General features: G+C 28.9%; 4 protein-coding genes across 7 annotated transcripts in view; 1 reads left to right on the forward strand and 3 right to left on the reverse strand.

The window, feature by feature from the left end:
• Fest (wurstfest) overlaps positions 1-20,415 on the reverse strand; it is a 32,909-nt gene extending 12,494 nt beyond the window's left edge. Inside the window, exon 1 of the mRNA XM_074241871.1 lies at positions 20,277-20,415. The gene's annotated coding sequence lies outside the window, so the exon portion shown is untranslated. The remainder of the gene's footprint in view (positions 1-20,276) is intronic.
• Positions 12,503-18,572, reverse strand: LOC141526786 (uncharacterized). 3 transcript variants are annotated; one of them, XM_074241875.1, is made up of 4 exons: positions 18,361-18,572; positions 16,006-16,116; positions 13,519-13,596; positions 12,503-13,039 (listed from the first exon to the last, which is right to left on the reverse strand). In XM_074241875.1, the coding sequence occupies exons 3-4, from the start codon at positions 13,576-13,578 to the stop codon at positions 12,815-12,817; spliced, it is 285 nt and encodes a 94-aa protein (XP_074097976.1). In that variant the 5' UTR covers positions 13,579-13,596; positions 16,006-16,116; positions 18,361-18,572; the 3' UTR covers positions 12,503-12,814. The 3 variants fall into 3 exon arrangements, with proteins under 3 accessions (XP_074097976.1, XP_074097977.1, XP_074097975.1); XM_074241876.1 differs by having other exon boundaries at positions 18,357-18,374; XM_074241874.1 differs by lacking the exon at positions 16,006-16,116.
• LOC141526781 (uncharacterized) lies at positions 18,778-22,429 on the reverse strand. Its single transcript, XM_074241868.1, has 4 exons — positions 22,174-22,429; positions 21,552-21,674; positions 20,950-21,130; positions 18,778-20,549 (listed from the first exon to the last, which is right to left on the reverse strand). The coding sequence occupies exons 1-4, from the start codon at positions 22,244-22,246 to the stop codon at positions 19,082-19,084; spliced, it is 1,845 nt and encodes a 614-aa protein (XP_074097969.1). The 5' UTR covers positions 22,247-22,429; the 3' UTR covers positions 18,778-19,081.
• Positions 22,430-22,894: 465 nt separating this feature from the next.
• On the forward strand, positions 22,895-27,768 carry LOC141526691 (putative ATP-dependent RNA helicase DDX23). 2 transcript variants are annotated; one of them, XM_074241759.1, is made up of 6 exons: positions 22,895-23,040; positions 23,094-23,931; positions 24,544-25,265; positions 26,325-26,778; positions 26,845-27,019; positions 27,470-27,768. In XM_074241759.1, the coding sequence occupies exons 2-6, from the start codon at positions 23,113-23,115 to the stop codon at positions 27,691-27,693; spliced, it is 2,394 nt and encodes a 797-aa protein (XP_074097860.1). In that variant the 5' UTR covers positions 22,895-23,040; positions 23,094-23,112; the 3' UTR covers positions 27,694-27,768. The 2 variants fall into 2 exon arrangements, with proteins under 2 accessions (XP_074097860.1, XP_074097861.1); XM_074241760.1 differs by having other exon boundaries at positions 22,913-23,014.
• The last annotated feature ends 56 nt before the right edge of the window (positions 27,769-27,824 follow it).

The following is a 27,824-nucleotide window of genomic DNA, read 5'->3' on the forward strand; positions in this document are numbered from 1 at the left end:
TACTCTAAGACAGAGGAAAAAAATTTTTATTTTTATTTTTATTCGAAAAAATTTAATAAAAAAATAAAAAGGCCCAAGATTTAACCAGACCCACAGAAACGGAGAGTAAATTTTTAATTCTCATTTATTTTGCTGGGGATTATTTTCAAATACAAAAAAAAAAAAGGCTAAGATTCAACTGGAATCCAAAAAGAGATGGATGAAAAAATTTTATTTTTTATTTTTAATCAGCAAAATTATTTTTCTTTAAAAAAGAGCCCAATCTCGACTGGAGCAAGAAAAAATGATTGAAAAATTTTATTATTAATTTTCAATCAACAAAATTATTATAAAAAATAAATGGGCCCAAGTCTCAACCGGACCCAAACAAACGGATAAAAATTTTTATTACTTACTTAATTTGCTGGAAATTATCTTTAAAAACGAAAAAATGCCCAAGACTCGATCGGATCCAAAAAAATAACAGTACAAAATTTTTTCCTTATTTTCAATCAGCAAAATTGTTTCTTTTAAAAAAGGCCCAATCTCGACTGGAGCAAAAAAATGATTAAAAAATTTTATTATTAATTTTCAATCAACAAAATTATTTAAAAAAAAATAGTCCGCAGACTCAACCGGACCCAAACAAACAGATAGATAGTTTTAATTACTTATTTATTTTGATGGGAATTATTTTAAAAACGAAGAAAATCGCCCAAGACTCGACCGGACCCAAAAAAAAAAAAAATAAATTGAAAAATTTTGTTTTCATTTTCAATCAGCCAAATTAATTTCTTTTCGAAACAAGGCCCAATCTCAAACAGACTAAGAGAAACTAATTAAAAAATTTTATTTTTATTATTAATCAAATATTATTTAAAAAAGAAAATAAGCCACAGACTTAACCGGACTTAAACAAACGGATAGAAAATTTTTATTACTTACTTAATTTGCTGGAAATTATCTTTAAAAACGAAAAAAATGCCCAAGACTCCATCAGACCGAAAGGGAGATGAATAAAAAATTTTACTATTCATTTTTAATCATCATAATTAACTTTTTTATAATAAAAGGCTCAATTTCGACCGGACCCAGAAAAAATGATCCAAAAATTTTATTTTTTATTGTTGATCATCAAAACTAATTAAAAAAACAAATGAGGCCCTAGACTCAACTGGACCCAAACAAACGGATAAATAATTTTTATTACTTATTTATTTTGCAGGAAATTATTTTTGAAAACGATAAAAATGCCCTAGACTCGACCAGACCCGAAATAAAATAAATTGAAAATCTTTGTTTTTCTATTTTTAATCAGCAAAATTATTTTCCTTTGAAAAAGGGCCTGATCTCGACTGGAGCAAGAAAAATAATTGAAAAGTTTTATAATGAATTTTTAATCAACAAAATTTTTTAAAAAAGAAAATAGGCCCCAGACTTAACTGGACCCAAACAAACGGAAAGAAAACTTTTATTCTTGTTTTTTTGTTGGGAATTATTTTTCGAAACAAAAAAATTGCCCAAGACTCGACCGGACCCGAAAAAGATAAATCGAAAAATTTTATTTCTAAATAATAATTAACTAAATTATTAAGAAAAAAAAATAGACCCAAGACGCAGCAGGACCCAAATAAACGGATAGAAATTTTTATTACTTGATCACCAAGATTAATTTTCCTTGAAAAGAAAGGCCCAATCTCAAACAGACTTCGAATAACTGATTGAAAAATTTTATTATCAATTATTAATTAACAACATTATTCTTAAAAAAAAATTAATAGGCCCCAGACTCAATCGGACCCAAACAAACGGATGGAAAACTTTCATTTCTCATTTATTTTGCTGGGAATTATTCTGTAAAATAATTTTTCAATTAATCGTCAGGTAAAATGTCAAAAAATAAATTAAAACAAACATTGAACTCAAGTCCCAATAATTTTGATATTTTAATTAAAATTATTTTTTAATTAATTGACAGGTAAAATGTCAAATAAGGAATTGAAAAAAAAAATCGCTCTCGAGTCCTGATAATTTTGATATTTGTATTAAAATTATTTATCAGTTAATTAACAGGTAAAATGTCAACTAATAAATTAAAAAAAAAAATTGAACTCAAGTCCGAATAATTTTGATATTTTAATTGAAATTATTTATCAGTTAATTGACAGGTAAAATGTAAAAAAATATACTAAAAAAAAAATCGCTCTCGAGTCCTGATAATTTTGATATTATTATTAAAATTATTAATCACTTAATCAACAAGCGAAATGTCAAATGATAAATTAAAAAAAAAAATTGAACTCAAGTCCGAATAATTTTGATATTTTTAATAGAATTATCTATCAGTGAATTAACAGGTAGAATGTCAAATTATAAATTAAGAAAAAAATTGAACTCAAGTCCGAATAATTTTGATATTTTTATTAGAATTATCTATCGGTGAATTAACAGGTAGAATGTCAAATTATAAATTAAGAAAAAAATTGAACTCAAGTCCGAACAATTTTGATATTTTTATAAAAATTATTTTTTAATTAATTGACAGGTAAATAAATAATAAATTAAAAAAAAAAATTGAACTCAGGTCCTGATAATTTTGATATTTTAATTAAAGTTGTTTATCAATCAATTGACTGTTAAAATCCTGAATAATAAATTAAAAATAAATCGCACTCATGTTCTCATAATTTTGATCTTATAATTGAAATAAATTTCTAATGAATTGACGGGTAAAATCCCAAGTATCAAATTAAGTAGTAATCGCACCCAAGCCCTGATAATTTTGATATTTTAATTTAAATTATTTATCACTTAATTGATAGGTAAAATGTCAAATGATAAATTAACAAAACATTGAATTCAAGTCCTTATAATTTTGATATTTCAATTTAAATATTCTTTTTATTCACTGACAGGTAAAATGTCGAAGAAAATATGAAAAAGAAATGGCATTCACGTTTTAGTAATTTTGATATTTTAGTTTCCCTTTTTCTTAGCAAAGAAATCATTTCAAAAAAATCTACAGGTGTTTCGGCAGTTCAAGGATAACTTTACTTTAATGTTATTAGTTTGCATTCACATCATTACACTTTACTCCTTTTATTAAGCAAACGTGAATGTAAAAATTCGGCGGTCTTAAGGTCGACTATTACTACTTAGTTTCCTCTAGTACTCATTCGATTAATAATTCTGATGACTTTCATGCTTTTTACTACGTGCAAGAGGTTCCATCCTTTCTGTTTGCAACTAATCTTTGGCTTACTACAAATTGCCTGATTCATTTTATCAAAAATAAAATTTTTTTACTAATGTGAATAGTCATATAAAATGCAAACTAGAAAATTTTATTATTTTTCCCTAATTTTATAAACAACAAATTAATTAAAAATATCTTCGAGTATTCTGTCACTGTTTTATACTTATTATTATTATCCTAATTGTTGTCAGAGTTTTTTCTGTCTCTGTTTCTGTCTTTATTCCTCTCATTCAGCGATGTTCGTCTCTTTAAATTTATTTTTTCCGCGGATTTCCCTGATCGCTTTTTTTTTCTCTCTCTTCTCGTTGACGATTTTATTTGTTTTGAGATTTCATTTGTTATTATCTAATTATGGGTTAAATTTTGCGTTCATGTCAGTCTTACAACTCATTTTCTGACAGCATCTCATTACCTCTGCATACTTTTATTGTGTTTTATTAATTCTGCGTTTAATATTAATTACCATTATGGCTTTTTATACAGCCGCTGAGTATACTGAAATGTTGATCATTTACGGTGAGTGTAATCGAAACGCTGAAGCTGCTGTCCGTGAATATCGCGAAAGATTTCCAAATCGCGAACGCTTTCCCAACCGCAGTGTGTTTTTGCGTTTAATTCAACGGGCTCGCGAAAATGGTTGCCTGGTACCCGTTGATAGTGAGCGTGTCGGTCGCCCTCGTCGGATACCTGTTCAGGTAGAGGAACAAGTACTCGATGCCGTCAATGCTGATCCCGGTACCAGCACTCGAAGACTCGAGCGTCGGCTTCCTGTTTCTCGATCTACGATTAACCGTATCACCCGTGCAAATAAGATTCATCCGTACCACAAACGAAAGGTGCAGAAACTTGAAGCTGGTGATTATGCTTTGCGGAGAACGTTTTGCCAATTTATTATCAACAGCCACGCTGCCGATCCGACGTTTCTCGAAAATGTTTTGTGGACGGATGAATCGTTATTTACTCGTGAGGGTTGTTTCAATCCGCACAACGTCCACTGGTATGCGGAGGAGAATCCTCACATGACGGTGAACCGTAATTTTCAGAACAAGTGGAAAATCAACATGTGGGGAGGAATAATCGGCGACACTGTGCTACTATACGAATTACCGGAAACCATGAACGTAAGTTTAATTAAAAATTTACACAATTAAAAAATTTCGCGCTTCAGAAAATTTTCTCCACTCAGTTTACCGTTAAAACTTCAATGTAAAATTCTTCGACACTTTGCAAATATTGAAATTATTCGAATAATATTTTTGTGTTTGAAAATAAGATTTTTATTTTTGTAAATTAATTCTTTATAATACCTAATTTTTCATAAAAATTCTTTGGAAGAGTTTTTCTTTCTTAATTTGTTAAAATAAAGGAAAATTTTCTGGGGTAACTTCTGTTGTTGATGCGAAAATATTTCGAAAAATTCGTTCAAATAATTTTTCATTAAAATTGGAAAAATCCCTACGAGTAAACTTCGTTTTATCTGTTAAAATTTTAGAAAATTATTTTTAAAATTTTTAACAAAATTTCCCTTTGGTTTAAATTAAAGAAATTTTTAACTCCCTGATTTTCTCACTTTCACAGTCGAAATTTTTCGTTATTACAGAGTGCTCAGTATCTCTTGTTTTTGGGAGGAAATTTACCCCAGCTTCTAGCAGGAGTTAATCCTCAACCGACGTGGTTTCAACAGGATGGTGCGCCGTGCCACTCATCTGGGGACATAACCAATTTCTTAAATGCCCAGTATGGCCAACAGTGGCTGGGGAGGTATGGTCCAGTGAGATGGCCACCAAGATCACCAGACTTGACTCCGCTCGATTACTACTTGTAGGGTTTCATGAAGGAAGGGGTATATTTTGATGAACCTGCAGATCAAATGGAAACAATGGCAAGGATCATGGCTGCACGAGAACTAATAACGCCGGAAATCCTGCAGTGTGTTCGGGAAAACCTTTTGGAGCGGTGTCATCGGTGCTTAGAAAGGAATGGAGGCCATTTTGAGAACCTTATGGATTAATGATTTTTTTTTTTTTAATTTACAAATTCTCAATCAATTTTATTATACAGATTTTTGTTATTTTTGTTATTTTATTGTTTTTTTATTTTTGAGAATTTGATAATAAAGTTCATAATTTTAGTACAGAAAAGGAATTTTGTTATTTGAGGTTTTACCTATCAATGAATTAATGAATAATCTTAATCAGAATATGAAAATTATCAGGACTTGAGTGCAATTATTTTTGAATTTTTTTATTTGACAATTAACCTGTCAATTAATTAGAAAATAATTTAAATTAAAGTATCGAAATTATTAGGACTTGAGTTCAATGTTTCTTTTAATTAATTTTTTGAAATTTTACCTGTCAATTAATGGAAAACTAATTTTAATTAAAATATCAAAATTATCACGTCGTGATTGCAATTTCTTTTTATTTTTTTATTTGACATTTTACCTGTCAATTAATTAAAAAATAATTTTAATTTAAATATCAAAACTATCAGGATTTGAGTGCAATTTTTTTAAATTTTTTTACTTGGAATTTTACTTGTCAATTAATTGAAAAATAATTTTAATTAAAATATCAAAATTATCAGCTCGTAATTGCTATTTCTTTTTGATTTTTTTCTTGGAAATTTAACTGTCAATTGAATAGGAAATAATTTTAATTAAAATTCCAGAATTATCAAGACTGAGGACTGATTTTTTCTTTAATTTTTTGATTTGACTTTTTACCAGTTAATTAATTGAAAAATAATATTAATTGAAATTTTAAAATTATCAGGTTTTGAATGGAATTTTTTCAAATTTGTTTACTTGGAATTTTACCTGTTAATCAATAGAAAAATAATTTTAATTAAAATATCAAAATTATCAGGTCGTGATTGCTATTTCTTTTTGATTTTTTTCTTGGAATTTTATCTGTTAATCAATTAAAAAACAATTTTAATCAAAATTTTAAAATTATCAGGTCGTGATTGCAATTTCTTTCTAAATTTTTATTTGACTTTTAACCTGTCAATTAATTGAAAAATAATTTTGATCAAAATATCGAAACTATCAGGTTTTGAGTGCAATTTCTTTTTATTTTTGTATTTGACATTTTACCTGTCAATTAATTGAAAAATAATTTTAATTAAAATTTTCAAATTATCAGGTCGTGATTGCAATTTCTTTTTTATTTTTTTATTTGACATTTTACCTGTCAATTAATTGAAAAATAATTTTAATTAAAATATCAAAATTATCAGGTCGTGATTGCTATTTCTTTTTGATTTTTTCTTGGAAATTTAACTGTCAATTGAATAGGAAATAATTTTAATTGAAATTCCAGAATTATTAAGACTTAGGACTGATTTTTTCTTTAATTTTTTTATTTGACTTTTTACCGGTCAATTAATTGAAAAATAATTTCAACTAAAATTTTAAAATTATCAGGTCGTGATTGCAATTTCTATTTTATTTTTCTATTTGACATTTTACCTGTCAATTAATTGAAAAATAATTTTAATCAAAATATCGAAATTATCAGGTTTTGAGTGCAATTTTTTCAAATTTGTTTACTTGGAATTTTACCTGTTAATCAATCAAAAATAATTTTAATTAAAATATAAAAATTATCAGGTCGTGATTGCAATTTCTTTTTTATTTTTGCATTTGACATTTTACCGGTCAATTACTCGAGTAAATATTTTGATTACAATATCAAGGACTTGAGTGCAAGTTCTTTTCAATTCTTTTATTCAAGATTTTACTAGTCAATTAATCAATCAGTAATTCTAATCAAAATAATCAAATTGTCAGAACTTGAGAACAATTCTATGTTAATTTTTTCATTTGAGATTTTACCTGTCAATTTTTCGACATCTAAATTCGATTACAATAATAAATCCATCAGGACGAATGTAATTTCTGTATTTCAGATTTTACATGTCAATTGATTAATTAATAATTTTAATTTAAATAATTAAATTATCAGTAGTTGAGTACAATTTGTTGTTAATTTTTTGATTTTAGACTGTACTTGTAGATTGATCAATCATTAATTTTAATTGAAATAATAAAAAAATTATCACGTCTTGAGGGCAATTCCTTTTTAATTTGTTATTCGAGATTTTGCTAGTCAATTTATTAATTAATAATTTTAATTTGAATTTTGGTGATTTTCTAATTATTTAAATTTATTGACGCTAACAAAATCAAGAAAAAAATTCTTCAATCCTTTTACTTAGGTCCAGTCGACTCTTGTGCCTTCTTTTAAAAATCATTCTTTATTCGTCAAAAGTAAATAATAAAAGTTTCCAATGTCTTTTCGAGGTCGAGACAAGTCTTGGCCATTCTTTTCGTTCTCCATAATTTCCCTTCCAATTCAAATGAAAAAATAAAAATTTCTTATACGTTCATTCGGCTACGGTTGAGTCTAGGGCCTCATTTGTTTTTTTAATTAGTTTTGATGATCAACAATAAAAAATAAAATTTTTGGATCATTTTTTCTGGGTCCGGTCGAAATTGAGCCTTTTATTATAAAAAAAGTTAATTATGATGATTAAAAATGAATAGTAAAATTTTTTTATTCATCTCCCTTTCGGTCTGATGGAGTCTTGAGCATTTTTTTCGTTTTTAAAGATAATTTCCAGCAAATTAAGTAAGTAATAAAAATTTTCTATCCGTTTGTTTAAGTCCGGTTAAGTCTGTGGCTTATTTTCTTTTTTAAATAATTGATTAATAATAAAAAATAAAATTTTTAATTAGTTTCTCTTAGTCTGTTTGAGATTGGGCCTTGTTTCGAAAAGAAATTAATTTGGCTGATTGAAAATGAAAACAAAATTTTTCAATTTATTTTTTTTTTTTTTGGGTCCGGTCGAGTCTTGGGCGATTTTCTTCGTTTTTAAAATAATTCCCATCAAAATAAATAAGTAATTAAAACTATCTATCTGTTTGTTTGGGTCCGGTTGAGTCTGCGGACTATTTTTTTTTTTAAATAATTTTGTTGATTGAAAATTAATAATAAAATTTTTTAATCATTTTTTTTTGCTCCAGTCGAGATTGGGCCTTTTTTTAAAAGAAACAATTTTGCTGATTGAAAATAAGGAAAAAATTTTTGTACTGTTATTTTTTTGGATCCGATCGAGTCTTGGGCATTTTTTTCGTTTTTAAAGATAATTTCCAGCAAATTAAGTAAGTAATAAAAATTTTTATCCGTTTGTTTGGGTCCGGTTGAGACTTGGGCCCATTTATTTTTATAATAATTTTATTGATTGAAAATTAACAATAAAATTTTTCAATCATTTTTTCTTACTCCAGTCGAGATTGGGCCCTTTTTTAAAGAAAAATAATTCTGCCGATTAAAAATAAAGGAACAAAATTTTTCAATTTATCTTTTTTTGGATTCCAGTTGAATCTTGGACAATTTGTTTCGTTTTTAAAAATAATTCCCAGCGAATTAAATAAGTAATAAAAATTTTTTATCTGTTTGTTTGAGTCCGGTTGAGTCTGGGGCCTTTTTTTTTTTAAATAATTTTTTTGATTCATAATAAAAAATAAAATTTTTCAATTAGTTTCTTTTAGCCCGGATGAGATTGGGCCTTTTATTAAAGAAAAACAATTTTGCTGATTGAAGATAAGAAAAAACATTTTTCAATTTTTTTTTTTTTTTTTCAGGTCCGGTCGAGTCTTGGGCAATTTTTTTCGTTTTTCAAAATAATTCCCATCAAAATTAATAAATAATAAAAATTTTTTATCTGCTTGTTTGGGTCCGGTAGAGTCTGGGGCCTATTTTCTTTTTTCTAATAATTTTGTTGATTAAAAATTAATGATAAAATATTTTAATCATTTTTTCTTGCTCCGGTCGAGATTGGGCCTTTTTTTAAAAAAAAATAATTTTGCTGATTAAAAATAAAAGAACAAAATTTTTCAATTTATCTTTTTTTGGGTCCGGTCGAGTCTTGGGCATTTTTTTCGTTTTTAAAAATAATTTCCAGCAAATGAAGTAAGTAATAAAAATTTTTATCCGTTTGTTTGGGTCCGGTTCATTGGGGCCCTATTTTTTTTTTCAAAATAATTTTCTCGATTAATAATAAAAAATAAAATTTTTCAATCAGTTTCTTCTAGTCCGGTTGAGATTGGGCCTTTTTTTGAAGAAACATGATTTTGGTGATTGAAAATAAGGAAAAATTCTTTTAATTATTTTTTTTTGGGTCCGATCGAGTCTTGGGAATTTTCTTCGTTTTTAAAAATAATTTCCACCAAATTAAGTAAGTAATAAAAATTTTTATCCGTTTGTTTGGGTCCGGTTGAGACTTGGGCCCATTTATTTTTTTATAATAATTTTGTTGATTGCAAAATTGTTTCTTTAAAAAAAAGGCCCAATCTCGACTGGAGCAAAAAAAAAATGATTAAAAAATTTTATTATTAATTTTCAATCAACAAAATTATTTAAAAAAAAAAATAGTCCGCAGACTCAACCGGACCCAAACAAACAGATAGATAGTTTTAATTACTTATTTATTTTGATGGGAATTATTTTAAAAACGAAGAAAATCGCCCAAGACTCGACCGGACCCAAAAAAAAAAAAATAAATTGAAAAATTTTGTTTTCATTTTCAATCAGCCAAATTAATTTCTTTTCGAAACAAGGCCCAATCTCAAACAGACTAAGAGAAACTAATTAAAAAATTTTATTTTTATTATTAATCAATTATTTAAAAAAGAAAATAAGCCACAGACTTAACCGGACTTAAACAAACGGATAGAAAATTTTTATTACTTACTTAATTTGCTGGAAATTATCTTTAAAAACGAAAAAATGCTCAAGACTCCATCAGACCGAAAGGGAGATGAATAAAAAAATTTTACTATTCATTTTTAATCATCATAATTAACTTTTTTTATAATAAAAGGCTCAATTTCGACCGGACCCAGAAAAAATGATCCAAAAATTTTATTTTTTATTGTTGATCATCAAAACTAATTAAAAAAACAAATGAGGCCCTAGACTCAACCGTAGCCGAATGAACGTATAAGAAATTTTTTTTTTTCATTTGAATTGGAAGGGAAATTATGGAGAACGAAAAGAATGGCCAAGACTTGTCTCGACCTCGAAAAGACATTGGAAACTTTTATTATTTACTTTTGACGAATAAAGAATGATTTTTAAAAGAAGGCACAAGAGTCGACTGGACCTAAGTAAAAGGATTGAAGAATTTTTTTCTTGATTTTGTTAGCGTCAATAAATTTAAATAATTAGAAAATCACCAAAATTCAAATTAAAATTATTAATTAATAAATTGACTAGCAAAATCTCGAATAACAAATTAAAAAGGAATTGCCCTCAAGACGTGATAATTTTTTTATTATTTCAATTAAAATTAATGATTGATCAATCTACAAGTACAGTCTAAAATCAAAAAATTAACAACAAATTGTACTCAACTACTGATAATTTAATTATTTAAATTAAAATTATTAATTAATCAATTGACATGTAAAATCTGAAATACAGAAATTACATTCGTCCTGATGGATTTATTATTGTAATCGAATTTAGATGTCGAAAAATTGACAGGTAAAATCTCAAATGAAAAAATTAACATAGAATTGTTCTCAAGTTCTGACAATTTGATTATTTTGATTAGAATTACTGATTGATTAATTGACTAGTAAAATCTTGAATAAAAGAATTGAAAAGAACTTGCACTCAAGTCCTTGATATTGTAATCAAAATATTTACTCGAGTAATTGACCGGTAAAATGTCAAATGCAAAAATAAAAAAGAAATTGCAATCACGACCTGATAATTTTTATATTTTAATTAAAATTATTTTTTGATTGATTAACAGGTAAAATTCCAAGTAAACAAATTTGAAAAAATTGCACTCAAAACCTGATAATTTCGATATTTTGATTAAAATTATTTTTCAATTAATTGACAGGTAAAATGTCAAATAGAAAAATAAAATAGAAATTGCAATCACGACCTGATAATTTTAAAATTTTAGTTGAAATTATTTTTCAATTAATTGACCGGTAAAAAGTCAAATAAAAAAATTAAAGAAAAAATCAGTCCTAAGTCTTAATAATTCTGGAATTTCAATTAAAATTATTTCCTATTCAATTGACAGTTAAATTTCCAAGAAAAAAATCAAAAAGAAATAGCAATCACGACCTGATAATTTTGATATTTTAATTAAAATTATTTTTCAATTAATTGACAGGTAAAATGTCAAATAAAAAATAAAAAAGAAATTGCAATCACGACCTGATAATTTGAAAATTTTAATTAAAATTATTTTTCAATTAATTGACAGGTAAAATGTCAAATACAAAAATAAAAAAGAAATTGCACTCAAAACCTGATAGTTTCGATATTTTGATCAAAATTATTTTTCAATTAATTGACAGGTTAAAAGTCAAATAAAAAATTTAGAAAGAAATTGCAATCACGACCTGATAATTTTAAAATTTTGATTAAAATTGTTTTTTAATTGATTAACAGATAAAATTCCAAGAAAAAAATCAAAAAGAAATAGCAATCACGACCTGATAATTTTGATATTTTAATTAAAATTATTTTTCTATTGATTAACAGGTAAAATTCCAAGTAAACAAATTTGAAAAAATTCCATTCAAAACCTGATAATTTTAAAATTTCAATTAATATTATTTTTCAATTAATTAACTGGTAAAAAGTCAAATCAAAAAATTAAAGAAAAAATCAGTCCTCAGTCTTGATAATTCTGGAATTTTAATTAAAATTATTTCCTATTCAATTGACAGTTAAATTTCCAAGAAAAAAATCAAAAAGAAATAGCAATTACGAGCTGATAATTTTGATATTTTAATTAAAATTATTTTTCAATTAATTGACAAGTAAAATTCCAAGTAAAAAATTTAAAAAAATTGCACTCAAATCCTGATAGTTTTGATATTTAAATTAAAATTATTTTTTAATTAATTGACAGGTAAAATGTCAAATAAAAAAATAAAAAAGAAATTGCAATCACGACGTGATAATTTTGATATTTTAATTAAAATTAGTTTTCCATTAATTGACAGGTAAAATTTCAAAAAATTAATTAAAAGAAACATTGAACTCAAGTCCTAATAATTTCGATACTTTAATTTAAATTATTTTCTAATTAATTGACAGGTTAATTGTCAAATAAAAAAATTCAAAAATAATTGCACTCAAGTCCTGATAATTTTCATATTCTGATTAAGATTATTCATTAATTCATTGATAGGTAAAACCTCAAATAACAAAATTCCTTTTCTGTACTAAAATTATGAACTTTATTATCAAATTCTCAAAAATAAAAAAAAACAATAAAATAACAAAAATAACAAAAATCTGTATAATAAAATTGATTGAGAATTTGTAAATTAAAAAAAAAAAAAAATCATTAATCCATAAGGTTCTCAAAATGGCCTCCATTCCTTTCTAAGCACCGATGACACCGCTCCAAAAGGTTTTCCCGAACACACTGCAGGATTTCCGGCGTTATTAGTTCTCGTGCAGCCATGATCCTTGCCATTGTTTCCATTTGATCTGCAGGTTCATCAAAATATACCCCTTCCTTCATGAAACCCTACAAGTAGTAATCGAGCGGAGTCAAGTCTGGTGATCTTGGTGGCCATCTCACTGGACCATACCTCCCCAGCCACTGTTGGCCATACTGGGCATTTAAGAAATTGGTTATGTCCCCAGATGAGTGGCACGGCGCACCATCCTGTTGAAACCACGTCGGTTGAGGATTAACTCCTGCTAGAAGCTGGGGTAAATTTCCTCCCAAAAACAAGAGATACTGAGCACTCTGTAATAACGAAAAATTTCGACTGTGAAAGTGAGAAAATCAGGGAGTTAAAAATTTCTTTAATTTAAACCAAAGGGAAATTTTGTTAAAAATTTTAAAAATAATTTTCTAAAATTTTAACAGATAAAACGAAGTTTACTCGTAGGGATTTTTCCAATTTTAATGAAAAATTATTTGAACGAATTTTTCGAAATATTTTCGCATCAACAACAGAAGTTACCCCAGAAAATTTTCCTTTATTTTAACAAATTAAGAAAGAAAAACTCTTCCAAAGAATTTTTATGAAAAATTAGGTATTATAAAGAATTAATTTACAAAAATAAAAATCTTATTTTCAAACACAAAAATATTATTCGAATAATTTCAATATTTGCAAAGTGTCGAAGAATTTTACATTGAAGTTTTAACGGTAAACTGAGTGGAGAAAATTTTCTGAAGCGCGAAATTTTTTAATTGTGTAAATTTTTAATTAAACTTACGTTCATGGTTTCCGGTAATTCGTATAGTAGCACAGTGTCGCCGATTATTCCTCCCCACATGTTGATTTTCCACTTGTTCTGAAAATTACGGTTCACCGTCATGTGAGGATTCTCCTCCGCATACCAGTGGACGTTGTGCGGATTGAAACAACCCTCACGAGTAAATAACGATTCATCCGTCCACAAAACATTTTCGAGAAACGTCGGATCGGCAGCGTGGCTGGCTGTTGATAATAAATTGGCAAAACGTTCTCCGCAAAGCATAATCACCAGCTTCAAGTTTCTGCACCTTTCGTTTGTGGTACGGATGAATCTTATTTGCACGGGTGATACGGTTAATCGTAGATCGAGAAACAGGAAGCCGACGCTCGAGTCTTCGAGTGCTGGTACCGGGATCAGCATTGACGGCATCGAGTACTTGTTCCTCTACCTGAACAGGTATCCGACGAGGGCGACCGACACGCTCACTATCAACGGGTACCAGGCAACCATTTTCGCGAGCCCGTTGAATTAAACGCAAAAACACACTGCGGTTGGGAAAGCGTTCGCGATTTGGAAATCTTTCGCGATATTCACGGACAGCAGCTTCAGCGTTTCGATTACACTCACCGTAAATGATCAACATTTCAGTATACTCAGCGGCTGTATAAAAAGCCATAATGGTAATTAATATTAAACGCAGAATTAATAAAACACAATAAAAGTATGCAGAGTAATGAGATGCTGTCAGAAAATGAGTTGTAAGACTGACATGAACGCAAAATTTAACCCATAATTAGATAATAACAAATGAAATCTCAAAACAAATAAAATCGTCAACGAGAAGAGAGAGAAAAAAAAAGCGATCAGGGAAATCCGCGGAAAAAATAAATTTAAAGAGACGAACATCGCTGAATGAGAGGAATAAAGACAGAAACAGAGACAGAAAAAACTCTGACAACAATTAGGATAATAATAATAAGTATAAAACAGTGACAGAATACTCGAAGATATTTTTAATTAATTTGTTGTTTATAAAATTAGGGAAAAATAATAAAATTTTCTAGTTTGCATTTTATATGACTATTCACATTAGTAAAAAAATTTTATTTTTGATAAAATGAATCAGGCAATTTGTAGTAAGCCAAAGATTAGTTGCAAACAGAAAGGATGGAACCTCTTGCACGTAGTAAAAAGCATGAAAGTCATCAGAATTATTAATCGAATGAGTACTAGAGGAAACTAAGTAGTAATAGTCGACCTTAAGACCGCCGAATTTTTACATTCACGTTTGCTTAATAAAAGGAGTAAAGTGTAATGATGTGAATGCAAACTAATAACATTAAAGTAAAGTTATCCTTGAACTGCCGAAACACCTGTAGATTTTTTTGAAATGATTTCTTTGCTAAGAAAAAGGGAAACTAAAATATCAAAATTACTAAAACGTGAATGCCATTTCTTTTTCATATTTTCTTCGACATTTTACCTGTCAGTGAATAAAAAGAATATTTAAATTGAAATATCAAAATTATAAGGACTTGAATTCAATGTTTTGTTAATTTATCATTTGACATTTTACCTATCAATTAAGTGATAAATAATTTAAATTAAAATATCAAAATTATCAGGGCTTGGGTGCGATTACTACTTAATTTGATACTTGGGATTTTACCCGTCAATTCATTAGAAATTTATTTCAATTATAAGATCAAAATTATGAGAACATGAGTGCGATTTATTTTTAATTTATTATTCAGGATTTTAACAGTCAATTGATTGATAAACAACTTTAATTAAAATATCAAAATTATCAGGACCTGAGTTCAATTTTTTTTTTTAATTTATTATTTATTTACCTGTCAATTAATTAAAAAATAATTTTTATAAAAATATCAAAATTGTTCGGACTTGAGTTCAATTTTTTTCTTAATTTATAATTTGACATTCTACCTGTTAATTCACCGATAGATAATTCTAATAAAAATATCAAAATTATTCGGACTTGAGTTCAATTTTTTCTTAATTTATAATTTGACATTCTACCTGTTAATTCACTGATAGATAATTCTATTAAAAATATCAAAATTATTCGGACTTGAGTTCAATTTTTTTTTAATTTATCATTTGACATTTCGCTTGTTGATTAAGTGATTAATAATTTTAATAATAATATCAAAATTATCAGGACTCGAGAGCGATTTTTTTAGTATATTTTTTTACATTTTACCTGTCAATTAACTGATAAATAATTTCAATTAAAATATCAAAATTATTCGGACTTGAGTTCAATTTTTTTTTTTAATTTATTAGTTGACATTTTACCTGTTAATTAACTGATAAATAATTTTAATAAAAATATCAAAATTATCAGGACTCGAGAGCGATTTTTTTCAATTCCTTATTTGACATTTTACCTGTCAATTAATTAAAAAATAATTTTAATTAAAATATCAAAATTATTGGGACTTGAGTTCAATGTTTGTTTTAATTTATTTTTTGACATTTTACCTGACGATTAATTGAAAAATTATTTTACAGAATAATTCCCAGCAAAATAAATGAGAAATGAAAGTTTTCCATCCGTTTGGTTGGGTCCGGTTGAGTCTTGGGCAATTCCTTCTGTTTTCAAAAATTATTCCGAGCATAAGAAATAAGTAATAAAAATTTTCTATCTGTTCGTTTTGGTCCGGTTGAGTCTGGGGCCTATTTTCTTTTTTGAAATAATTTTGTCAATTAATAATTGATAATAAATTTTTTCAATCAGTTTTTTATCGTCTTGTCAAGATTAGGCTGATTTTTGTTCAATAAATTTTTGTTTGTTATTGAAAAGAGAAAATAAATTTTTTTGCATTCTTCTATTCTTGGCTCTGGTCGAGTCTTGGGCATTTTTTTCGTTTTTAAAAATAATTCCTAGCAAAATGAATGGGAAATAAAAGTTTTCGATCCGTTTGTTTGGGTCCGATTGAGTCTGGGGCCTATTAATTTTTTTTTAAGAATAATGTTGTTAATTAATAATTGATAATAAAATTTTTCAATCAGTTATTCGAAGTCTGTTTGAGATTGGGCCTTTCTTTTCAAGGAAAATTAATCTTGGTGATCAAGTAATAAAAATTTCTATCCGTTTATTTGGGTCCTGCTGCGTCTTGGGTCTATTTTTTTTTTTCTTAATAATTTAGTTAATTAATATTTAGAAATAAAATTTTTCGATTTATCTTTTTCGGGTCCGGTCGAGTCTTGGGCAATTTTTTTGTTTCGAAAAATAATTCCCAACAAAAAAAACAAGAATAAAAGTTTTCTTTCCGTTTGTTTGGGTCCAGTTAAGTCTGGGGCCTATTTTCTTTTTTAAAAAATTTTGTTGATTAAAAATTCATTATAAAACTTTTCAATTATTTTTTCTTGCTCCAGTCGAGATCAGGCCCTTTTTCAAAGGAAAATAATTTTGCTGATTAAAAATAGAAAAACAAAGATTTTCAATTTATTTTATTTCGGGTCTGGTCGAGTCTAGGGCATTTTTATCGTTTTCAAAAATAATTTCCTGCAAAATAAATAAGTAATAAAAATTATTTATCCGTTTGTTTGGGTCCAGTTGAGTCTAGGGCCTCATTTGTTTTTTTAATTAGTTTTGATGATCAACAATAAAAATAAAATTTTTGGATCATTTTTTCTGGGTCCGGTCGAAATTGAGCCTTTTATTATAAAAAAGTTAATTATGATGATTAAAAATGAATAGTAAAATTTTTTTATTCATCTCCCTTTCGGTCTGATGGAGTCTTGAGCATTTTTTCGTTTTTAAAGATAATTTCCAGCAAATTAAGTAAGTAATAAAAATTTTCTATCCGTTTGTTTAAGTCCGGTTAAGTCTGTAGCTTATTTTCTTTTTTAAATAATATTTGATTAATAATAAAAATAAAATTTTTAATTAGTTTCTCTTAGTCTGTTTGAGATTGGGCCTTGTTTCGAAAAGAAATTAATTTGGCTGATTGAAAATGAAAACAAAATTTTTCAATTTATTTTTTTTTTTTTTTGGGTCCGGTCGAGTCTTGGGCGATTTTCTTCGTTTTTTAAAATAATTCCCATCAAAATAAATAAGTAATTAAAACTATCTATCTGTTTGTTTGGGTCCGGTTGAGTCTGCGGACTATTTTTTTTTTTAAATAATTTTGTTGATTGAAAATTAATAATAAAATTTTTTAATCATTTTTTTGCTCCAGTCGAGATTGGGCCTTTTTTAAAAGAAACAATTTTGCTGATTGAAAATAAGGAAAAAATTTTTGTACTGTTATTTTTTTGGATCCGATCGAGTCTTGGGCATTTTTTCGTTTTTAAAGATAATTTCCAGCAAATTAAGTAAGTAATAAAAATTTTTATCCGTTTGTTTGGGTCCGGTTGAGACTTGGGCCCATTTATTTTTTTATAATAATTTTGTTGATTGAAAATTAATAATAAAATTTTTCAATCATTTTTTCTTGCTCCAGTCGAGATTGGGCTCTTTTTTAAAGAAAAATAATTTTGCTGATTAAAAATAAAAAATAAAATTTTTTCATCCATCTCTTTTTGGATTCCAGTTGAATCTTAGCCTTTTTTTTTTTTGTATTTGAAAATAATCCCCAGCAAAATAAATGAGAATTAAAAATTTACTCTCCGTTTCTGTGGGTCTGGTTAAATCTTGGGCCTTTTTATTTTTTTATTAAATTTTTTCGAATAAAAATAAAAATAAAAATTTTTTCCTCTGTCTTAGAGTACCCGGTTAGCTTTAATTCAGCGTTACAACGCCTCCAATAATGCTGCGATACACGGACACACACTCATACATTAAGCCGTCCGCTTGCGACCTCATACATCCACTCATTCACACTTACGTACTCGGCTCATAGCGTCACAATCCCCTCTCATGCTCGGCTTTGTGTGAGCGAGTAAGCTGCTATTGCAGCATCTCACTCTCGCGTCTCCTCTACTTCCCCGCTCATTTTCATTTCTCGAATAGCGCGCTTCTGATTGGCTATCGTTTTTAATTCATAACTCAAATTCTATGGCCCAAAAAAATTTTTGGCTCAGGAACTTTCGATTCAGTATTTTTTTCTCTATCGACCCCAACAATTACTCCCGCCACTTCAGAGACACCCTGTATATATATATATATATATATATATATATATATATATATATATATATATATATATATATATATTTTGAAAAATATAAAAAAAAAGTTGATTATCACAATTTTAACAAATTTTCAAAAAAATTTATAAATTTATAAATTTGTAAAAACAAGCCGAATCTTATAAATAATTACCAAAATTATTAGTGGAAATTTTTTAAAGCATTTTTTTATTGTAATTAATTTGTTATAAAAATTAAAAAAATTTATAGTTGTCAGCTAACTTTAGTATAATTTTTGAAGAGTTTAATTGTCTTAAATCAAGAAAAATTTCTTAGTTAAAAAATTTTTTTCCTCAAATTAAGAAAATCAAGTTTTTAAAAATAATTTACAAGATTAAAGTTAATTTTTTTTTTCTGTCTCTAAACTTTCATTCCAATATATTAAAAAATTCTCCATAAAATAATAATCATTATTTGAATCTTAACCTTCCAAAAAATCCTTCCCAGACGCACTAACATTATAACCTTCAATCTTACTAATATTAGACCCAACAAAATTAACAACCGGGGCCTTTTTGAACAACGACTTGAACAACTGAGACTTCCTTCCCTTCTTAATCCTCAAGAAAGCGTCCAAATCCTCGACATCAACAGGCTTATTTTCCTCTGGAACAACCTGTTCACTTTCCTTGCTCTTTTTTTTCTTTTTCTTAACAACACCTTCCGACTTGGTATCGCTAAAATTTTCTTTGTTACCACTTTCGTCAACATCCATCCTAACTTCTTCGACCTCAACTTTCTCTTTCTCCTTATCCTTATCCTTCCTTTTCTTTTTCTTCTTTTTAGGAGTTTCCAGACTCATATCCCCCAAATTATCGCTAGTATTCTGAACCAAATCGAGACTATTAGCATCAGTTTTTTCCTCAACTTCCTCAATAGTCTCCAAATTAGACCTTCTTTGGCGCTTCCGCTTACCGCGGCTTTTACGCTCATTGGCTTCGTTATCGCAGACTTCTTCATTAACAATCTCGACATCTAGCGCCTCGTTAACAAAACTGCTTTCGCCATTTACCAAAATGCTCTTAGCTTTTTTCTTTTTCTTACACTTATCATCGACGACCTCAAATTTGTCCAATTTAACGCAACTTTTCTTCTTTTTAACCTTATCAGTGTTGTACTCAACAGTGTCATTAAAAGTGACGCGTTTCTTCCCGCTAGCCTCGTCAGTGAGGTCAAGCGCGTCGTTAGCGAGGCCCAAAACTTCTCTCGGAACCTCAAAAGCTTCCGAGTAACTATCAACATCTTTGGCTTCCAAATTAAGGGCATCGTTTACGAACCCAACCTCGCTGTCTTTCTTTTTCTTCTTTTTCTTTGAAGTTTTCTCCATACTCTGACCGACTTCTACAGGACTCTCATCCTGATCCTGAGGGATGCACTCCATAGGCACAAACGGCCTTGGAACCTCCATTTTATTTGAAGGAACAGAAGAGTCTTTAGAGACAAGATCTAACCCCGGATTTTCGAAAGCGAAGCTCTGGAGCTTTCGTTTTTTAGGCGTTTGCTCCTGGACTTCGTCAATAATAGTCACCTCGGGAGTGTTTTCAACGTAAAATTGGCTCTTACGCTTCCGGGGAGTATCTGAATTTGAATTTCCAGAAAAACCAAAACCTACGTACCTTTCGCCCTCGCTCTCAGAGTCTTCTTTTTCTGAACAGAACTTCTTTAACAGATGGGGAGGAAGCTTGCTTTTGAAGTAATCCTCCATTGAACCGCCCTTTGTTGTCAGCACTCCTGCTGTAGTATCTTCCGCACCTACCGGCTCTACTGCAGAGCTCACGGTCGGTGGTTCTACTGTCGGCAACTCCGTTAAATCTTTTTTACCGAATATGTTCGCGAGGTCTTTGGTGCTGTAGCGGTTCACGTCTTTTCCTCGGGTGAACTTTTTGTAGCTGGAAGTATATTGATATTTTTAATTTAAATTTTTATGAAAATTAGTATCGATTTAAGGTAGTTGTTCTGCTACAATATTATCAAAAAGTTATGAATGAAATAAATAATAAGTAATGATCAACTGCTAAAAATTACAATTTCAAACAGTAAAATCGTGATTTTAATGACCACTATGTAATATTTATCATTTATCATTTAAATGTTAAAATTTATTCTTTACATGGAAAAAAAAATTTTTGTACGCCCTTATGACAAATTTTTTTTTCGGGAAATAACGTATTTTTACTTGAAACGCGTAGAAATGACAAAAAAAATTTTTTTCAAATTAAAACTTAGAATTTTGTGACACTTATATTCTCAGCGAACAACTATCTTAAGTAAAATTAATAAGTTACAAACTGGACACGAGCGCGACTCTGCTGGGACTTGAGCTCCAATGATTTACCACTAAGACTTAAGTTTTCGTATTTTTCAGCTGCACTCGGTGAGTCTCCGGCTCGAAGCTGCTGAAGAAGTTGACTGAAATTATGCTGTGTTTCTGTCCACATTTTCTCTTGTTTGTCTTTTGAGAAACCAAGACCTGGAAGTAAGTTTTTAATTATTTTTAATAATTCATTTAAATCAAGATGTTGCATGCGACGTGTCAGTTTTATTCTGACATCATCAGGCACCTATGTGCTTACAAACAAATGAATAATTAACAATTTTCATGTCAAACTAAAAACTCAAATGTTAAAAAAATTAATAAGTACCTTAAAATTTTACAACATAAAAACACATAGTTCTTAATTTACAAAAAAAATTTTTATTTTTATATTTAGAGTCTGTAATAAATAAAATGAACCATATCGAATTAAGTGTATGAAAAACCTCGTCAGCAATATGTTTAAAAATTCATCTATTATTTAAATTAATTATAGAAGAATGTAGATTTGATTAAAACAATAATTATTTTTAATGTTTTTTATTGATGGAAATTTTTTGTATAAAAAAATAGTTACCGGCTTGATCATCTTTATGTTTCACGCGGATGTGTTCAGTGACTCCTTGTTCGTGGGCACCAAGACCTTTTCCGCTCGTCCAACCCATTTTTTCTAACATTCTTTGCCCGAATTTTGTGGAATCTGAAAATTGAAAAAATTCATTAGATTGATGTTGGAGTTTTTTGGTTAAGCTTGAAAAAAAATTATTTTATTAATCAAATTATTGTAAAAAATTTTCTTTATAATTTAATTTTTTACAGGGACATAACTTCCTTCCATTTATATTGGGGAAAAAAAAAAATAAAATAAAATAAAATATAAATTTTGAATAATTTAAAAACTAGAAAGAAAATTGATTAAAAAATGTAATGAAATAAAAATTTTTTTAAATGAAATTATAAAATATCAATTTTTTGCTAAATTCTTTTTTGTTAAAGAATTTTAAATGTTTAAAAAAATTTTTCTTTGAATTATTTTATTTCTGATGAATTTTAAGAAACAAATATAATTATCACAAATTTATGTACTCATTTTATATTGCAAAAATAACCGCGAGCATAATCAAAAAACATAACAATAAAAACTATCAAAAAGTTCGTTACAGCAGGTGTTTATTATTATTGTAATAATGCAAACTAACCGTCACTCCACTGCTTGCCTCGTGGGTTCAGCGTCCATCTTTGTTTTCGTCTGGGCTCTGCGAGCATTGCCATTTTTTTAAATATTTATGTATTTACTACACCAACAGATGATTTAATCACTTTGTTTAATAAGCTAAACAAATTTTTATCAAATATACATTATTATTTATCAATAATAAGAGTTATTAACGCTGACTACTTGTAAAAAAGTACAACGACATGCGACTACCACGTTTTCACCGCGAATTCTCACTGCGGACTGTCTGAACTGACGCTAAGCGCGCCTCTGACGGAATTTACAAATGGCGGGAAAAATCGCGCAATTTTAAAATTTATTTTATTTTTTATTATTTTTATGTTAGCTGATTTTTTTTAATTATCTTATAATATAAATAAAAAAAATATTTTATTTAAAAAAATAATTTAATTTTTAAACAAAAATTAGAAAGAAAATTTTTTTGAGTATTTAAAATACTGACACTGATTTTATTGTATTGTAAACAAATAAATTATAGTAAAAAAAATTTTATTTTTAAAAAACTTAAAAAAATTATACCTATTTAATTGTGCAGTAAAAAAGTTTGAAAGAAAGAAATATTTAAAAAATAGCCGCTAAAAATTTAAAAAGCAACTTTAGCACCATCTGCGCGTAACTACTCAAACTTTAAAGAACAATCGAAAATGAGAACCATAACCTTGTATTTATTAAGAGAATTACAACGTCAATAGTGCGTTTGAGTGTATTTGCAATTATAACTCATAACAATAGACAAATAATATTCAGTAAAAGTGTAAAATCAAGTGTATAGACAATAAATAATAATAACAATAAAAGAAGAAGTAACTGTTAACAAAAACCGAAATCTGTAAGTAAAAAACTTGACATTTAACTCATACTAATTATTTAAATAACTTGTAGGTAAACAAACAAAAATAGCATGGTGGGTCACGAAAGTAAAAAACTCCGTCGAAGTAGATCACGAGAGCGAACACATGACCGGCGGGAACGTCGCCGGTCCAGAAGTCGCTCCAAAGACCGGAAAAAAGACGCGTCTCGCAAAAGATCGCGCTCTAGAGAACGAGATCGTTCTAGAGACCGCGACCGTTCTAGAGAACGCGACCGCGATCGTGAGAGAAATCACGAACGCGGACGTTCGCGAGAGCGCCGAGAAGTGACCAACAAGGACAAGGACAAAGATAAAGACAACAAGAGTCACGATAAGCCGCGAAAGCCGAGTCCAATATTCGTGATCGACGACGAGCCTAAAAAAGATTCCGCGGAGGGTCAGGACAAGGAGGACGATGAGGAGGAGAAAAAGTCTAAGCGGGAGCCGCTGAGTCTCGAAGAATTGCTTGCGAAGAAAAAAGCCGAAGAAGAAGCTCGGGCCAAGCCAAAGTTTCTTACTAAAGAAGAGAGAACTGCCCTAGCGCTGAAGAAGCGCCAGGAGGAAGTCGAGAATTTGAGGAAGCAGCAGCTGGAGGATAGAAAAAACTCCGCTGATGTTGGAAGCTCCAAAGATTCCAGGGACTGGGATGATCGAGATAACTCCAGAAGAAGAGACTCTCAGCGCAGGGAGGAAGAGAATAAAGATAAGGATAAAGAGAAGGAAGTCGAGGCTATCAAGGAACGATATCTCGGGCTTATTAAGAAGAAGCGACGGGTTCGCAGGCTAAATGATAGGAAGTTTGTCTTTGACTGGGATACCTCAGAAGACACTTCTGTGGATTATAATAATATTTATAAAGAGCGACATCAGGTTAGTAAAAAAATTTTGAAAATCCAAAATTCGGGAATTTTTTTGACAGGGAAAATAAAGGAATTTGGGGATCAGATTTTTTTATTTTATTAAGGGTTTATTAAAGATTATTACCCTAAATTTTTATTAAAAAATATTTAATTGTTACAGAGTTATTAACAATCTCGTAGAGCACTAGAAAAATTTTTCCCCTCCATAGTCGGTTCCATTACTCAAAAACGGATCATCTGAAAATAAAAAGCCAAATTGATTTTTAATCAGTAAGGATGTAGTTATCGTCGCACGTAAGGAATTTTGAAAATTTTCATTTAAAAAAAAAAAATGGCGACTGATTGAATTTTCTCACTATTGTTACTGTTTTTTTTTTTTTTTTAAACTGGCTAAAAAAATCTTTAAAATAAAAATTTGTTAATAACTTTGTAATAATTAAATATTTTTTAATAAAAATTTAGTGTAATACTTTAATTAAAAAAATAAAAATTTATTAGTCGAGGAATTTTTTTTCTCAAATCAAAAAAATGTTCTTCAAAATTATTTACTTGATTTTGTATAATTAGTGAGTAGATAAATTTATTCCTGATTTTATTTTGTAAATAATTTATTTTGTACCAGGTGCAATTTTTCGGGCGCGGAAACATCGCAGGAATCGACATAAAAGCCCAGAAGCGAGACCAGAGTAAATTCTACGGAGAGCTCTTGGAAAAAAGGCGTACTGAGGCTGAAAAAGAGCAAGAGAAGATGCGCCTGAAGAAAGTAAAGCGCAAGGAAGAAAAACAGAAGTGGGACGACCGTCACTGGTCCGAGAAGGCCCTCAACGAGATGACGGAGCGTGACTGGCGGATATTCCGCGAAGACTACAATATCACGATCAAGGGAGGAAGAATTCCGGACCCGATCAGGTCCTGGAAGGAGTCTGGATTCCCCAAAGAAATCCTGGATATCATTGACAAGGTGGGCTACAAGGATCTGACCCCGATCCAGCGGCAAGCTATTCCTATTGGGCTCCAAAACAGGGACATTATTGGTGTAGCTGAGACTGGGTCAGGTAAGACTCTGGCTTTCTTGATTCCGCTGCTACTCTGGATCACGAGTCTCCCGAAGATCGAGAGGCTCGAGGAAGCTGACCAGGGACCGTATAGTATCATTTTAGCGCCGACTAGGGAGTTGGCTCAGCAAATTGAGGAAGAGACCAACAAATTTGGACAGCCATTGGGCATCAGGACTGTTGTTGTTGTTGGTGGACTTTCTAGAGAGGAACAAGGGTTCAGGCTGAGAATGGGGTGTGAAATTGTTATTGCCACTCCTGGACGGTTGATTGATGTGCTTGAAAACAGGTAATTATTTTTCTTTTTTTAACAATATTTGTTTTCGTTTTTCTTTTTATAATTTGTACGGTGTTTAATTTTTTTAAAAATAAAATTGCAGTAATTTATTTAAAAAAAAAAAAAAAAAAAAAAAACCATAAAGCCGTCGGGCATGTAACAATTTTATTTTAATATTTTTAAGGGGGTGTTCTGATCTAGAAGTTTGAATTTAAAATAACTTTTAAAGCGTCGTAAAAAAAAAGCAATTAATATTTTTACTATTCATTTTTTTTAGAAAATATTTATTAATATTTCGAGAATACAGAAAAAAAAAATTCAAAATCTAAAAAATTAGCAGCTAATTAAGTGGGGGGGGGGGGGCTGAAAAATAATTCTTTCTAGCAATCTGGGAAAAAAAGATTATTAATTTGGTGTAATGCCGCTACGATGAAAAAAAAAATTAATTTTTTTTAATTTCTAGACCAGGGTACCCCCTTAACTAATTTAATTTAAATTAGTGTTAAATAATACATATTTTTTTTTTCTTTAAAAAATACATAAAAAAATGAACAATTAAAAAAAAAAAGTTCATTATCACAATTTTAACAAATTTTCAAAAAAATTTATAAATTTTTTAGAAAATTGTGATATTCAATTTTTTTTTTAATTGTTCATTTTTTTATGTACTTTAAAAAAAAAAAATATATCAAAAAAAGATAAAATAAAAATTTTATCCAAAAACATGGGAGCCAAAATTTTTTCCAACTTTTGAACGCAAAAAAGCTATCAAAATTTTTATTTTTTTTTTTTTCACGACATTTTTTATCATAAATGCTACGTAAAAACAAGCAGAATAAAAAAAAATTAAAGGATATTAATTTTTCATTTAGATATGGCCAAAAAGAGAGTGGACCCCACTTTAAAATAAATTTCCTAAATAAAAAAACTACTGGAAAATTTACTCTATTTTAAACGAAGAAAATAAATCCATAAAAATATTTAAAATATTTAATTGACACTATTTAAATTTAAAAACAATATTAACATGATGTATTTAAATTTTAACCACAAATTTTATTATTCGTTCAGGTACCTTGTATTGAATCAATGTACGTACATAGTTCTGGACGAAGCAGATCGTATGATAGACATGGGTTTCGAGCCGGACGTACAAAAAATCCTGGAGTACATGCCAGTAACAAATCTGAAACCTGACAACGAGGACGCGGAGAATGAAGAGAAATTGTTGGCTAACTACAACACCAAGAAGAAGTACAGGCAAACTGTGATGTTCACTGCGACGATGCCTCCAGCAGTGGAGAGGCTGGCAAGGACGTACCTCAGGAGACCAGCGGTGGTCTATATTGGCAGTGTCGGCAAGCCCACCGAGAGGACTGAACAAATCGTTCATATCATGGGAGAAGCTGACAAGCGAAGGAAGCTCATGGAGATTCTTCACAGAGGCGTCGAGCCCCCGGTTATTATCTTCGTTAACCAGAAGAAGGGCGCGGATGTCCTCGCTCGTGGATTGGAGAAAATTGGGGTATGTTTTTTTTTTTTTTTTTTTTTTTTAATTGAAAGTTATAAATATTTTTTTGTTTATTTTTAGTTTAATGCTTGTACCCTCCATGGAGGTAAAGGACAAGAGCAAAGAGAGTACGCTCTTGCGTCGCTCAAAGGCGGGAGCAAGGACATTTTGGTCGCGACTGATGTCGCTGGACGTGGTATTGACATCAAAGATGTTTCTATGGTCATTAATTATGACATGGCTAAAACTATTGAAGGTATGTTGTGTTTTATTTTTATATTTATTGATGGTTTTTTTTTCTTTTTAGAAAAAAAAAACATTTCTAGTTTATTTATTCGATAATTATTTTTCTGATTTTACATAAATTATTTTGTAATTTTCAAAAAATTACTAAATATTTAAAAAATTTTGTTTATACAAATTCAATCAATTTTCATAATTTTTTTTTTTTTTTATTATAAATTTTTATAGTTGAAATCACTCAATAAAAATTTATCAATAATTTCAAAGTTTTAAGATATTTTGTTAAAAAAAAAATTTTTTTTAACATTTATTTTACTTATGTGAAAAAAAAATCACTAAAACGTTGATGCTAAAAATTTTAAATGTAAAAAAAAAAGTATTTTAGATATTGAAAAAATTTTAATAATTTATTAATTGATATTGTATAAATTTGATTTTAAATTAACATTATGTATAATTTCAGATTACACGCATCGTATTGGTAGAACAGGTCGTGCCGGTAAAGCCGGTCTTGCAATATCTTTCTGTACCAAGGACGATAGTCATCTGTTCTACGACCTGAAGCAGACAATCCTGGGTAGCCCGATATCAACTTGCCCACCGGAGCTCCTGAATCACCCGGAAGCTCAACACAAACCCGGTACCGTCGTTACGAAGAAGCGTCGTGAGGAGAAAATATTCGCGTAAATTTTATAAATCAGTTATTACTTTATTGTTCCTTACACAAGTATCAATAAATGAATAAATTAATGAATTAATTAATTTACGAGTAACCTTGCAGTAACTATATGACTGCCGTGACTTTTTTAAAAATAATT

Source organism: Cotesia typhae, unplaced genomic scaffold (assembly GCF_013202065.1).
Source record: "Cotesia typhae breed Kobodo isofemale line unplaced genomic scaffold, CoteBio_Ctyphae contig_36, whole genome shotgun sequence".
NCBI lineage: Eukaryota > Metazoa > Arthropoda > Insecta > Hymenoptera > Braconidae > Cotesia > Cotesia typhae.

Excerpts from the sequence above, each read along its gene's own strand:
- LOC141526786 (XM_074241874.1), bottom strand. The coding sequence starts at position 18,390 with ATGAGAGGGGATTGTGACGCTATGAGCCGA. Across the intron at positions 13,597-18,360 it reads ATTGTGACGCTATGAGCCGA|AACAAGTGGAAAATCAACAT; the intron begins GTACGTAAGTGT and ends CGTAATTTTCAG. Across the intron at positions 13,040-13,518 it reads AATTACCGGAAACCATGAAC|AGTGCTCAGTATCTCTTGTT; the intron begins GTAAGTTTAATT and ends TCGTTATTACAG.
- LOC141526691 (XM_074241759.1), top strand. The coding sequence starts at position 23,113 with ATGGTGGGTCACGAAAGTAAAAAACTCCGTCGAAGTAGATCACGAGAG. Across the intron at positions 25,266-26,324 it reads ATTGATGTGCTTGAAAACAG|GTACCTTGTATTGAATCAAT; the intron begins GTAATTATTTTT and ends TTATTCGTTCAG. Across the intron at positions 26,779-26,844 it reads GTGGATTGGAGAAAATTGGG|TTTAATGCTTGTACCCTCCA; the intron begins GTATGTTTTTTT and ends GTTTATTTTTAG.
- LOC141526781 (XM_074241868.1), bottom strand. The coding sequence starts at position 22,246 with ATGGCAATGCTCGCAGAGCCCAGACGAAAACAAAGATGGACGCTGAAC. Across the intron at positions 21,131-21,551 it reads ACATAAAGATGATCAAGCCG|GTCTTGGTTTCTCAAAAGAC; the intron begins GTAACTATTTTT and ends ACTTACTTCCAG. Across the intron at positions 20,550-20,949 it reads CAGAGTCGCGCTCGTGTCCA|CTACAAAAAGTTCACCCGAG; the intron begins GTTTGTAACTTA and ends ATATACTTCCAG.